The sequence below is a fragment of the Fragaria vesca genome, linkage group LG7 (genome assembly GCF_000184155.1).
Source record: "Fragaria vesca subsp. vesca linkage group LG7, FraVesHawaii_1.0, whole genome shotgun sequence".
Taxonomy (NCBI): domain Eukaryota; kingdom Viridiplantae; phylum Streptophyta; class Magnoliopsida; order Rosales; family Rosaceae; genus Fragaria; species Fragaria vesca.
In genome coordinates, this window is record NC_020497.1 from 8584237 (window position 1) to 8596445 (window position 12209).

Below are 12209 nucleotides of genomic sequence, written 5' to 3' on the forward strand. Positions count from 1 at the left end.
TATATTGATTTTATATATTTGGTTCGATGACTGATCAATTTATCTGTCGATGTTACATAGAACTATGTAGCTAGCCTGCTTAGTAATTCTACTGCCTCCTGATGGCATGGTTTGCTTACTACCCCATGCTTTGTGCCTATATATGTCAAGTCAATTGGCCTAATATTAGGTTTTAGACAAGTCGCTGTATATCGACAGACATGTCATCTATATATCGACAGACATATCATTTATATATGACATGTCTATCGATATTTGCTAGCTTGTTCATCCACAAGCCCCACATATGCTAACATCTTTAACCTTTTACCTCTATATTTAACCATTTATTGTAGATAATAACATGCACGCTAGCTCCATGGATATTAAGCTTCACAATCAAAGTCGCGAAGCATTGTAGGACTTAGACCTAATTAAGCTGCCAAGCACAAAGGTCCCTTCCTCGATCTATACAAATACAATCATTGACACTAGCTAACTTCTCACAACGATGGTCATGTTTAGTTTTAGTTTTTAATGATTTGGGACTTGCTATATATGAAAATGTATCTGTACTACTGTCGGTTTTAGAAAGATGCCTCATTATGCTGAAGAAATGGATAGCACCCGGTCAGTTTTGTCTTACCATTACAACAATTACTGAGATGCATCTATTATCAAATCTTTAGATTATCGTGCACTGAATTCGGGTTTAACTGCATACTTCTCATATTTATTAAGAGGAGTGAAATCCACACTCCCTGTTATTGTTATTCATTTACGTTGTTAAATAGAAAATTTACCATACGTACTTGAATGATTAATTTGAGGATCGGAGTTATATATATAGTTAGAGTTGCCAAAGCCGGAATCGAAGCTGAAAATTAATAATCTTAAGAAAAAATATTGCAAAGAATAAAGCCGGCCTAGAAGAAAGAGCTTCAGATCGATCAATTAAAGCTGCTTCTACTCTGGCCAGAATAATCTGAAGACAAGACAAAACGAAATTAAGTGCCTAAGCTAGAAAGATGAACTACGTACGTACTCATACATGTGCTCGTGAATCTTAAAAGGAAGTGCTTATGAAAATCTTGATAACAGCAAGAAAAAAAAAAGGTGGATCAAGAAATCAGATTTTAAGAAGCACAAGATGCAATATATAATTGGTGATTTCTTATGAGCGCGCGAGCAGAGTGAATCTGAAGCTCTTGAAATGCCTGGGAGTCAACTTAATTAATTACCAGTGTGCTAAGGATTTAAAAGTTTTGGGTTGAATTGGTATGAGCATGATCGAGTTAATCCTGTGATTTAACTCAGATCTGTTAGAGCTTGAAAGGAATTAGTCAGATACGTAGGCTTGTTTTGTATATGTATATTTGGTGATATTAAACTCTATATATATGAACGTATAGTCCAAAACCCAACTTATTAAACCCTAGCAATTAACTTATGTCCATTGCTCATGAAAAATGTAGAAGTGGTCGAGAAATGTAGAAACTAAAGGATATTCAGATAAACCAAAACAACATTTTATTACGGAATTTGGATTCATTTGCTACATGCCTACATGGCTACATATCAAGAACAGTAGGGTATCATTTTCTAAGGCTCCAAGGTTTAAACCACTCAAATCACATAAAGATCTATATTTATCTCCATATGCAATATCTTGCGATCTGCATCAGAACCACAGTTTCTTGCGCTTTCGAGGCTCCGGTACAATATGGTATCTACCAACGATTCATGAGCATGTAGAGGCACTTGCAGATGAGAAAGGGCCTGAAATATTGCATCCACGTTCACGTTATCACAGTACTCGAGTTCAACTGTGACGTCCTTCTCATCACAACTCCAGTTTTCTTCTTCTAATAGTATGTCTATCAGCTCTTCCTGCTCGTCGTCGAAACTAATATCGTCAACGTCATGATGCTTCAGGAGACGGATGGTGGCATTGATATGCATTAGGAACTTGGTGCTGGGCAAGGCCTTTTCCGGCTCAATGACTCTATGCAGCCTTGCAATGCACCAAGTGTCGCCTACCACTACTGCCCATTGTTTACCGGCAACCATGGAGAGGTTTGTATCTTGAAACTGGAATAAGATAGTAAGGTGACCAAGAATGGGTGAAGATTTTGTCTTCTTGAATCTGGATGAGTAAGAAAAGATGATGGAACACCAGTGCAAGTGTGGAAGGGTTATATATATAGGAAGTGATGGTTGGTTTCTAATTTAATTTTCGAATTTTAATTAGTTCAAAGCAATCTACGACCCTGATATTTTACCTAACTGATATTGGATAAAGTAGAAATGTAATTAATATTTTTAATGTGCAGGGATTTTTTATTTTCTTTATAAATCTTGTCCACCTTCATGAAATATGATAATGTCCAGCAAGAGAACTTACTCGATTAAGAAAACATATTCCATGTATATGCATGTACATACATAATTCATTTTCAAGTAGAACAAGAACAAACAGAGTTAACATGTATGGGTCCCAACATGTATTGGTGTGGATTAAAAACCTTCCAATTAGTTATTTGAATTCATATCAAAATATTTACCATGTCTTATAATAGTGTACATACATTCCTTCCTACAAAACCTTCCCGTATGAAGTTTTTCAATACAAATTTTGATAGAAAAGGATTTTTTTTTTTTTTTTCCTTTTTCCAATTACAAAATACAAACCAAAGCCACATTTTTCCCACTTCAAAAAAATAAAAATACACACACACACAACGTACTCATATATATATTGTCCCATCAAGTGTGATTCTAGCAGAAGATCAAGATGGATATGAACATGAATCAATCAAGTTAGTACTTAAACACATTTACATTTGAACTAGAATCTGAGATAGATTATTAGTATATTGGATGCTTATGAATTCAGAAACTTACAAAGTCGAGTGGGTTATATATATCCACAACTGTGTTGCTTCCGAGGGTTGTAAGTTAACATCATTTTTGTACACATCATTAAGTTTTCTGTAACGGGGTCAAATACATGAGGATGAAATGGTATTTTGACACCATAATTTTATCCTTACCTTATATTCTATAATTTTGAATTAAACTTCAGAAGACATTTAATTGGAAAAAAGAAAAAGGCTCTTACATATTTTTCCAAATCAATATGTGTCCTCCCCATCAAAAATAAAATAAAAATCAATTTGTGTCATCCTTCATCAAAATGTTGAACTAACCAATTTGCCCTTTAAAATATGACACTTAACATGCTACTTAACGGAAAACTTAACGTCACGTACAAAAATAATGTCAAATTTGTTAGTTCATATACTAATGTGTTATTTCGGAAACTTAAGAAACATAAATTATCAGTAGCGTAAAGTTGATTTACTGTTTTGAAAATTTTCCAAAAAAAAGAAGTGAAAAACCAAGTTACCCGTAAAAAGCTAACAATGTCGCTAGTGGTAACAAATACCAAAATGACTCGAGCTTACAACTTTAGATATCGTTCTCACATTTACAAAATTGAGATACCAAAGTTAATACTCAGGTAAAGTTTGGTAAAGTTTAGTATTTGGATGTTCGAACTCGTTATTACGTGGTTTTCTCCTCGACTTAACTAGGAACGAGTACGACTATGGCAAATTTCATAATTTGAGAAATAAAAGATATTATAGGGTGGGGATTGAATTACAAAAACGTGTGGGAGGCGGTGCAGCGCATCGAGAGCTATCCTCTCATATAGAGAACGTGGGACCTCATGGGCGCAACTCTGACCAGTACTCACACCCAAAATCCCACACCCTTAAATTCATTGACTTTCCCACACTGTTGACTAAACCAACGGCAAAGATCGTCCCGATCTGAAGTAGTATAATAGAGGAGGACCTTGGAGGCGGTTGTGACGGCCAAACCCGAGAGAGAGATGGATTGGATTAGATATAGGTAGGTAGGCAGAGAGATTACCAGCTCACCCAGCTAAGCAAAACCCACACAATTTTCTTTCCTCCTCCTTTCTCACATTTTCGAATTCTCTCTCAAACACTATTCTCAACTCTCTCTCTCTCTACAATGGAGTCTACCGAGTCCTCATACGTTTCGTCACCGGAAGCACCGCGGAGGCGCTCTTCGCCGCCGCCGCCGAAATCACCGGCTTCAGGTCTCTCCTCTCTTCTCTCTATCTCTGATCTGATCCGCTGTATATCTCTCTCTCTCTCTCTCTTTGAATTCGTGTATGTATGTTGTTTCTGGTTCTCTGGAATTGATAGTGAATGCGGTTATGGTTGTGGTTTGATTGTTCGGTGAAGCGTTGCGAGCATGAGAATGCCAGCTTACGTTTGAGTTAGGCGGTTTGTGTTTGCTGAGCTGAAAACCCTAACCCTAAGTTCCTCTGTGGTTTTTGGGATTGGAATTGAAAGGAGTTGTAGTTGTGGATTGCGTCTCGATGTGTTCAGTCTGTTAGGGGAAGTCGATTTTAGAATAATGTGCTCTCAACTGGTGGCGATGTAGGTATCTATATTTGTCCAATTATAGCATAAGCAAGGGTTTCTTTATTAATTGCTTAGAGTGAAAGCTCATTCAGGATCTGATTTTCAAAGTCTCAACGTACAGAGATTATGGAATTCTAACGGAGTTAGTGTAAGGTTTATTGAATTGTGACTCATGATTTAAATTTTGGATGAGTATACAAGTTGGTGTGCGATGTGAACAATTTGAACTTCTTCTGCTTGATTTTACTCTTTTTAAGTTTTATGGCCTTGTTTAGTATTGGCAACAGCGTTGGTCGAGGAAATAAATGAACCTTACACACATAGCATTGGAAAGGAATGAAAGGATGTTGCTCCTTACCATTGCATATGTTGGAATTCGTAGCAAGCATTGTGGGCCAACTGTCATATGTAGGCATGCTATGTAGCATACAGAGATAGGATCTTTATCTGGGTTGTTTGATGCCCAGTTAAGTGAGTTGTCTTAATATTCTGCCTAACAAATGCTACATTGTTGTTCCGCTTATTGGAGCGTTATTGATGGGAAGTACTGTGCCCTGTCTTCAGACAGTTCATGGAAACATTGATTACTCTATGGAGGGAGCGCAAATAAATAATTACCAAATATTACAAGTGTGAGCTTTTTGTAGTGAAGATATCAACGGTTTCAGGTTGCTGTTGAATTTGATAGCATCTATATATATGGTTCTTTTGATAATTATTTCGGTCAACTGCAAAAAGGCCATCAGAACTGCTAAACTCATTTCTGAGTTCGTCAAAGTAAACCCTGCTCCAAGCAGGAGGATACCATCATTTCCTCATCTTCTACCCAATCATACTGCCATATATCTTTTCGTTTTGATACTAATGCCAAAACAATGGTGGCCTGCCCTGTGATGTGTCAAGAATTAAAAACCTTTTTTGGTGGTACACATCATAACTCATATTTTTTTGACATTGCAAAACTTTGTGTTTGAAGGAGACATATAATGAACCCCACGGTTACCTTTATTAGCAGATCGTAGTGTTAACATGTTTTGTAATCTTTGAGAGCTCATTGCCATATATCGAACCATATCTTGACCGGGGGACTTTTGTTTTCAATTTTTGCTGAGTTTAATGGTTTTAATGCTATGGTCAGATATTATACATGTAACTTATTTTTTTTTTTTTTTTTTATATTTTTTTATGTATGTTTTCCTAGTTCAATTGTTGTACAGAGATGTCAATAATTCATCTAAAAGCAAACCATATGTACTAAAATCTCCCACAACATATTGACAGAGCTGGACCTCTAGTGGTAAATGATGTTTATTTTTGTGCCGGTGCCATTCTTTGGCACACACGAATGTCACATTACCATTGTAGTGTCTGCTAAATTTTGTAGTGTCATGTAATGTCACACACAAATGCCAAAAGACGGCATTTGTAGACTAAATTACATTGAGTTTTTTATTTATTGTTTTGGTGATTGCATCCATCTCTTTTTATTTTAATATAGAAAAAGGTGGTGAGAAGCTTCTGAATTTTAATCTTATAACTTCAACTCACCAAATAAATGAAGAAGTTAAAGAATTGGTGAAGTGTGAGTTGAAACTGTTTGTAAATGATGTTCTTTGCTGTCAATATTTTTTCTTTGCATCTTGCTGTTCGAACTGCTGATATGTTTCAAGTCATTTTGCACCTGCACTATGAGGTGTTACAATAAAATGTAGTAATTATTAATAGTTTTTTTGAAGTAACATTGTCATCAATTATCTTGCAGACAAGTCAAGTGATCTGTAAGTTTCTGAAATTTAATAACCAGCCTCATTATTCTTACAAAGTATATCCGTTTTTCTTCCACCAGACACTACGGAGAAGCCCACATATGTTAGGTTTCTTGTATCAAATGCTGCAGCTGGTTCTGTCATTGGAAAGGGTGGTGCAACCATCACTGATTTTCAATCGCAATCTGGAGCACGAATTCAGCTGTCACGCAATCATGAATTTTTTCCAGGAACAACTGATAGAATTATCATGATTTCTGGAACAATAAATGAAATTCTCAAAGCTGTGGAACTTGTTCTCGCTAAGTTGCTCAATGAGGTGCTTGTTATGATGCAGTATTACACTATGTTTCTTATACATGTGCCTATGTATAAATGGTGTTAATTATTCTTATTATGTTGGTCAGCTATATTCTGAAGAAAGTGAAGATGTTGAACCGAGAACAAAGCTGAGACTTATTGTTCCAAATAGTTCTTGTGGTGGGATAATTGGGAAGCAAGGATCTACAATAAAGTAAGAGCAAAGTAACTTGTCTTTCCTAATAGCATAACGTCGTATGGTTTCTATGCCTGTATACTTATCTGATAAATTAGCTCTCTGGCTTTTTTTTTTCTTCCTTTGCTTTTTGGTTAAGAAATGGAACCTATTACTTAGCGATGAAATTATGAATTCCCGTACTAGAATTGTGTGTCTCTTGTTATACTGCGTCATAGGACTGTGAAAATAAAATCAATTTCTGCTTGCAATTTGACTGTAAGAACTATAGGCATGAGATGCCTTTGGAATTTGTTTGCATACCCACCAGAGGTAATGTCAATAAATACTCTGCTTCTTTTGTTCCTTCCATATAAGTGACAAAATGGCACTTCCTTGTGCTTGTACTTTCAGTGAGTATCATATCGAAGATGTATATACATTGTTTATTTCATTCCTTGGTGACATCTTTGTGGCATCTGGACAATCTAATTAATTGAACAAATTGGGGGATGAGGAGACCCACATTGTCTTGAAATATTGTGCTACAAGAAATCGGGTACAAGTGTTAGTGATGCCTATCAATGTACCTCAAGGATTTGGGTTTTCTGATTCTAGTATTGGAATCAGATTCTTTTCCATAATCTGCTGTCACATAAGATCTAGTAAAGGGCCCTTTTTTTTTTCATCATCCACGCAATTATAGGGAAGCTCTGTTCTTTATGAAAATCTGCGACCAGTATTTATTATACTTCTTCACATATATATAAATTTTCTTTTTGCATGATTTGTTTTATGTGATTGTTGCATCTTGCAAAGTAAAGTAATAGGACGATGATCACTTTTTGCTGCTTAAATGATGATGAGGAGATTTACTAGGTTAATGAAAGTGTGATCTATGGGCAATCTGTAAAAGACATTCATTTTTGTTTTTCGTATGACTCTCGGTGTTTAGTCATGTTTGATTTTGATTTTACACATTAAGTTCCTCTTTTATATGTATGAAACTATGAACCTATTAGATGTTGCTGACTTTTTTGGTTTTTCTTTGACCAGGTCATTTATTGAAGAGTCACAGGCTGGGATTAAAATATCCCCTCAGGACAATAATTATTTTGGGGTGAATGACCGCCTAGTTACACTAACAGGAACTTTGGATGAACAGATGCGGGCAGCTGATTTAATTCTATCTAAGCTATCTGAGGACTCTCACTACACTCAATCGATGAATGCCCCATTTTCATATCCAGGTGTGTGCGCATATGATGATATTTTACTTATAGGAAGCAGCTTGTAACTTCTACGTGATAATTTGCAACCTTACAAAAAATCAACAGAACTGACAACATTCAGTTTAGTTTGAAGTATTTTACAAATATGAATGCATATATTGAAAACCTACATCATCTTCTTTTGAGGTTTTACGATAGTTTAGCTTGCATTTTTTCCTAATGAAGATGTCATAGCTTGCTTATGTGCCAGTCCTGCTCTTGCCCCACCATGTATCTTTAAGATTAAAAGATGTTCATATTTTCTCCATTTATTTAGACTGGAGGGCTACAGTCGTTTGATATTTGTTTCTTGGCCTAGGTTTCTTCTCTTTCTTTTTGTTAGATGTATTGCAGTCTTCATGGTCTGCTTCCTATAGCTATAGCTTCTTTTCCATGCTTTTGTATTTCGCTTGTGTTTTGCTTTTCAGATATAAGTTATGAGGATAGAAAAAAAATTAAAAAATAGAAGTGTTAGTTAATAGATATTTGACAAATATGAATTTCTGTAATTCAAATTAGTCACAATCGCAAATATTAAAAAAAAGGAGTAGAAGTATTGTTGATATCAAGGCATTGAGTACTTGCTTCTAGAGTCTACCCAAGGGTTTTCAGACTTTCCACCTGATGTGTCACAACTACGTTAATCATTAGGGATTTAGGATTGCATTTTCAGTCTAAATTGCTGCACTCCCTATGAGTGAAAAGTCAACTGCTTCCTTTTGGGGAGTGGATACAACCATATCGGGTGAAGTTCTTTCGAATTGCAACTATTTTTCACAGGGTTTGCAGAAACCTGACAATTATAAATTTAAGAGAATATGTAATCAGTTGGCCCAAGGTTCCTGATAAACAGATATATATATATATTGTTTTTTTTTTTCTTCTGTCTTTAGTTTTTCTAGGCAACTTAGGCATGATTTTGGCTTCAACTTAAGATCAGCTGACATAGAGTTGTTGGATTTATAATTTAAGGGTGTCTGGCACTGGACACAATACATTTAGAACATTCTATAAGACATGACAAATTTGAATACTAAATCGGTGTTTGTTAAACAGTTATTCTTGCTGGCCAATGATTGTGTAGTTTCATAAATTATCTATATTTTCATATATCCGAAATTATTATGATAAGATTTGATTCCTAGTAAGTTCTATCCACCTGAACTTATAGGTGTTTTCTTCTCGGGTTTTCATGGTATTCCATATACATATGTGCTTCCTTCTGTGTCAACAGCAGCCTACAATGCAGTCAGCTATGGACCACCTCCACCAAATGGACCACCGAATGGGGCTGCGGGAAAGTTTCAGAATAACAAGGTTCAGCCATTTTCACTATCATTTTAAAAGAGACTATTTATTTAATTTCACTTGAGGGCTTTTGGTTTTATGGACTTGCGAGTGTTGACAAAGGAGAGATTTCGTAAATTTAGATTAAAATATTAAGAAAGTTATACTTGTCATTGAAGATCCTCTGGAACCTGATTTAACAATGGTTCTGCTGTTCACATCAAATATGTTATTAAGCTGGTAGAAATAGATAAAGAAAAAATGGAAGTTGTTCTGGTAAAAACATATTCAGTCATGTGATTTATTTTGTATTAGTTGTATGCAAGTAGAAATCAGTGCATCAGCTTCCTGTGAGAAATGTTCAAATGTTTAACTGAAGTCTTCTACAGACGGGGTTTTAATTTTAATTGTTAGATGAGGCGGCCCAAAAGACCGTTGCACTACAAAAGGGCTCCCTTCTGGATAGGTTTTACTGTCATGATTACTAAGATTTTTGCATTTCAGCCTTGTTGTTACTGAATTTTTGTTATCTAAATGAACCCATGTTATCCATCCACATGTTATTGTGTTTTGGACTCGGTCTGAAACAAAGTATGTTATCTTTGTATTCTGTTGATTTATAGTTGACTAACAACCTATGTTGTTTTCCAGGAGGATCGAAACAACAACAACTCGGTCACAATAGGTGTGGCAGATAGTCATATTGGTCTGGTTGTTGGTCGTGGTGGAAGGACTATAATGGAAATTAGTCAGGTTTGGAATTTGTAACTATTTTTGGTGTGAATAGGTTGTATCATTTGTGGTGTGAAGTATCTTATCATTTAGCTCCATAACATGAGAGAAATGCTCATATATCACTTTGATTTTGCAGGGTAGTGGGGCCAGGATAAAGATATCTGATAGGGGTGATTTCATGTCTGGAACTACTGATAGGTATTAGAACTTGTTGAGCTTATTAATTTGCTGGTCCATGGGAGTGAAGATGTTTAACTTTCATCCATCTGTCTCATGCTGCAGGAAAGTGACAATTACAGGGTCACAGAGGTCGATCCAAGTGGCCGAGACGATGATAATGCAGAAAGTAAATTATGCTTCTGAGAGGGCGTTGGATTAGCTTTCTGAGTATGTCAACTGTTTCTTTTCGAGAATCTTGGTGGACCTGCCTGAAATAATTCTTATACACTTGTTGGTATTTCAATGCGTCCACTGGCGTTCTCACCAAATGATAATTTGGCTGAGAAATCTGAATGCTGTGTGGTAGGAGCAAGGATGAGAATTATTTTTTTTCTTGTTTTTTCTGAGACGAGCAAACTTTATAGGCGCTTATCTGAGTGGGACTATATTCCAAAAGGGAAGTGTTGGAGAAAGCCATTATTTGTTGACCAAATAGAAGGATTAGCTATATTTCTTTATCTACACAATTGTAACTTTTGAATTTGTAGGTATCCTGATAGTAGTACTTTGTTAGTGTTGTTGACATTTCATAGTTGAATTCTTTTTCTTTATCGAATAATGAGAAGCCAGATTTGTGTACCGTATGCATTGGTGTGTGTGTGTGTGTGTCTGTATAGGTACGCAGGATATAGAATTTAACTTATTTACTAGTAGAATGACTTCATTGTAGGATACAGAGTAAACAATGTGTGATATAGTTTAGTACTGACGTTGAATGCACTAATGCAATATCTCCACCACCACAAGGTGATAATGAAGCTATGCATCTTATTTTTGAGGTTTGAAGGGCTCAATGATGAAAAACTACCAAAGAATGAAGTTCATGCAATCATGCTCATGGTGAATCAGAATAATCTCCACCTCCACTGCCATAGCCTGAGCCATAACCTGAGCCATAACCAGAACCGCTACCATTACCACCACCTCCTCCACCTCCGCCTCCACCCCCGCCTCCGCCTCCACCTCCTCCACCACCCTTGCCACCACCCTTGCCACCTCCACTGCCATATCCACTTCCACTTCCATATCCAGACCCACCAGTGCCTCCACCACCACCTCCCCCGCCGCCACTACCTCCTCCCCCTCCTCCACCTTTTCCTCCCCCTGACCCATATCCGGATCCACTACCAGACCCATATCCTGATCCAGAACCACCATTTAAACCTGCTCCGCCACCGCCACCTCCCCCTCCACCTCCACCACCACCGCCTCCTCCATTACTGCCATACCCCGAACCACTCCCTGAACCTTCACCTGAACCATACCCAGAGCCCGAGCCAGAAGCTGAGCCACCCCCTCCTCCACCACCTCCGCCTCCACCTCCGCCGCCGCCACCACCACCTTTAATGGCCTTTGATGATCTAGCCGCAAAGGATAGCTCCACAAGGAGGAGTATCAAGAATGTGGCACCAATTACCTTAGTGCTGGCCATATCTACACTTGAAAAGCTCAAATCTTGAATGGACAGAGAAAATTCAATGATGCTTTGGTTAATCTAGACTCTCGATGATGAATATATTGTGGTCGAGACTGAGCAATGTTACAAGGAACCACGAGTCTTGTGAGTTCACTTGGTTACGTTAAGGTCCCTTTAAATAGGCTGAGTGTAAAGCTAAAGTACTCCCTCCAAACTTCCTTGACATTATTCTAGTAACTTCTTCGGCACTTTGTATCTTGACAATGGAGACGTGTCTTACGATTAGTGACATTGGTTTGGTGGTGGTGGTGGTGGGTGCGCCGGTGGTGGTATTGTGGGTAATGCCCTATCTTCTTGTCCTTCTTTGCTACGGAATAAAGATCCCACTTTTGACTCCAGCGATGGTCCTTAGTTTATGAGTGTTGCATAATCTTCATTCACACTTCAATCTGGGTTGCATCCGTATCATTGCATGAAGTTCCCTTTCACTGTGTTTGTGGTTCGGTGTGTCACACATGTCTTCCTTGAGCAACAATCTTTCCAATGTGATAGAGCATCAGTCACCACCCTAGGTTAAGAATGAACGAGCCACAAATC

The 12209-nt window shown here is 37.2% G+C and overlaps 1 protein-coding gene across 1 annotated transcript; it reads left to right on the top strand.

Moving 5' to 3' along the window:
* The first annotated feature begins 3877 nt into the window (after positions 1-3877).
* Positions 3878-10774, top strand: LOC101298934 (RNA-binding protein Nova-2-like). The gene is made up of 8 exons (XM_004306966.1): positions 3878-4111; positions 6289-6527; positions 6616-6722; positions 7740-7933; positions 9126-9271; positions 9893-9994; positions 10113-10174; positions 10259-10774. The coding sequence occupies exons 1-8, from the start codon at positions 4024-4026 to the stop codon at positions 10353-10355; spliced, it is 1035 nt and encodes a 344-aa protein (XP_004307014.1). The 5' UTR covers positions 3878-4023; the 3' UTR covers positions 10356-10774.
* Positions 10775-12209: the final 1435 nt, after the last annotated feature.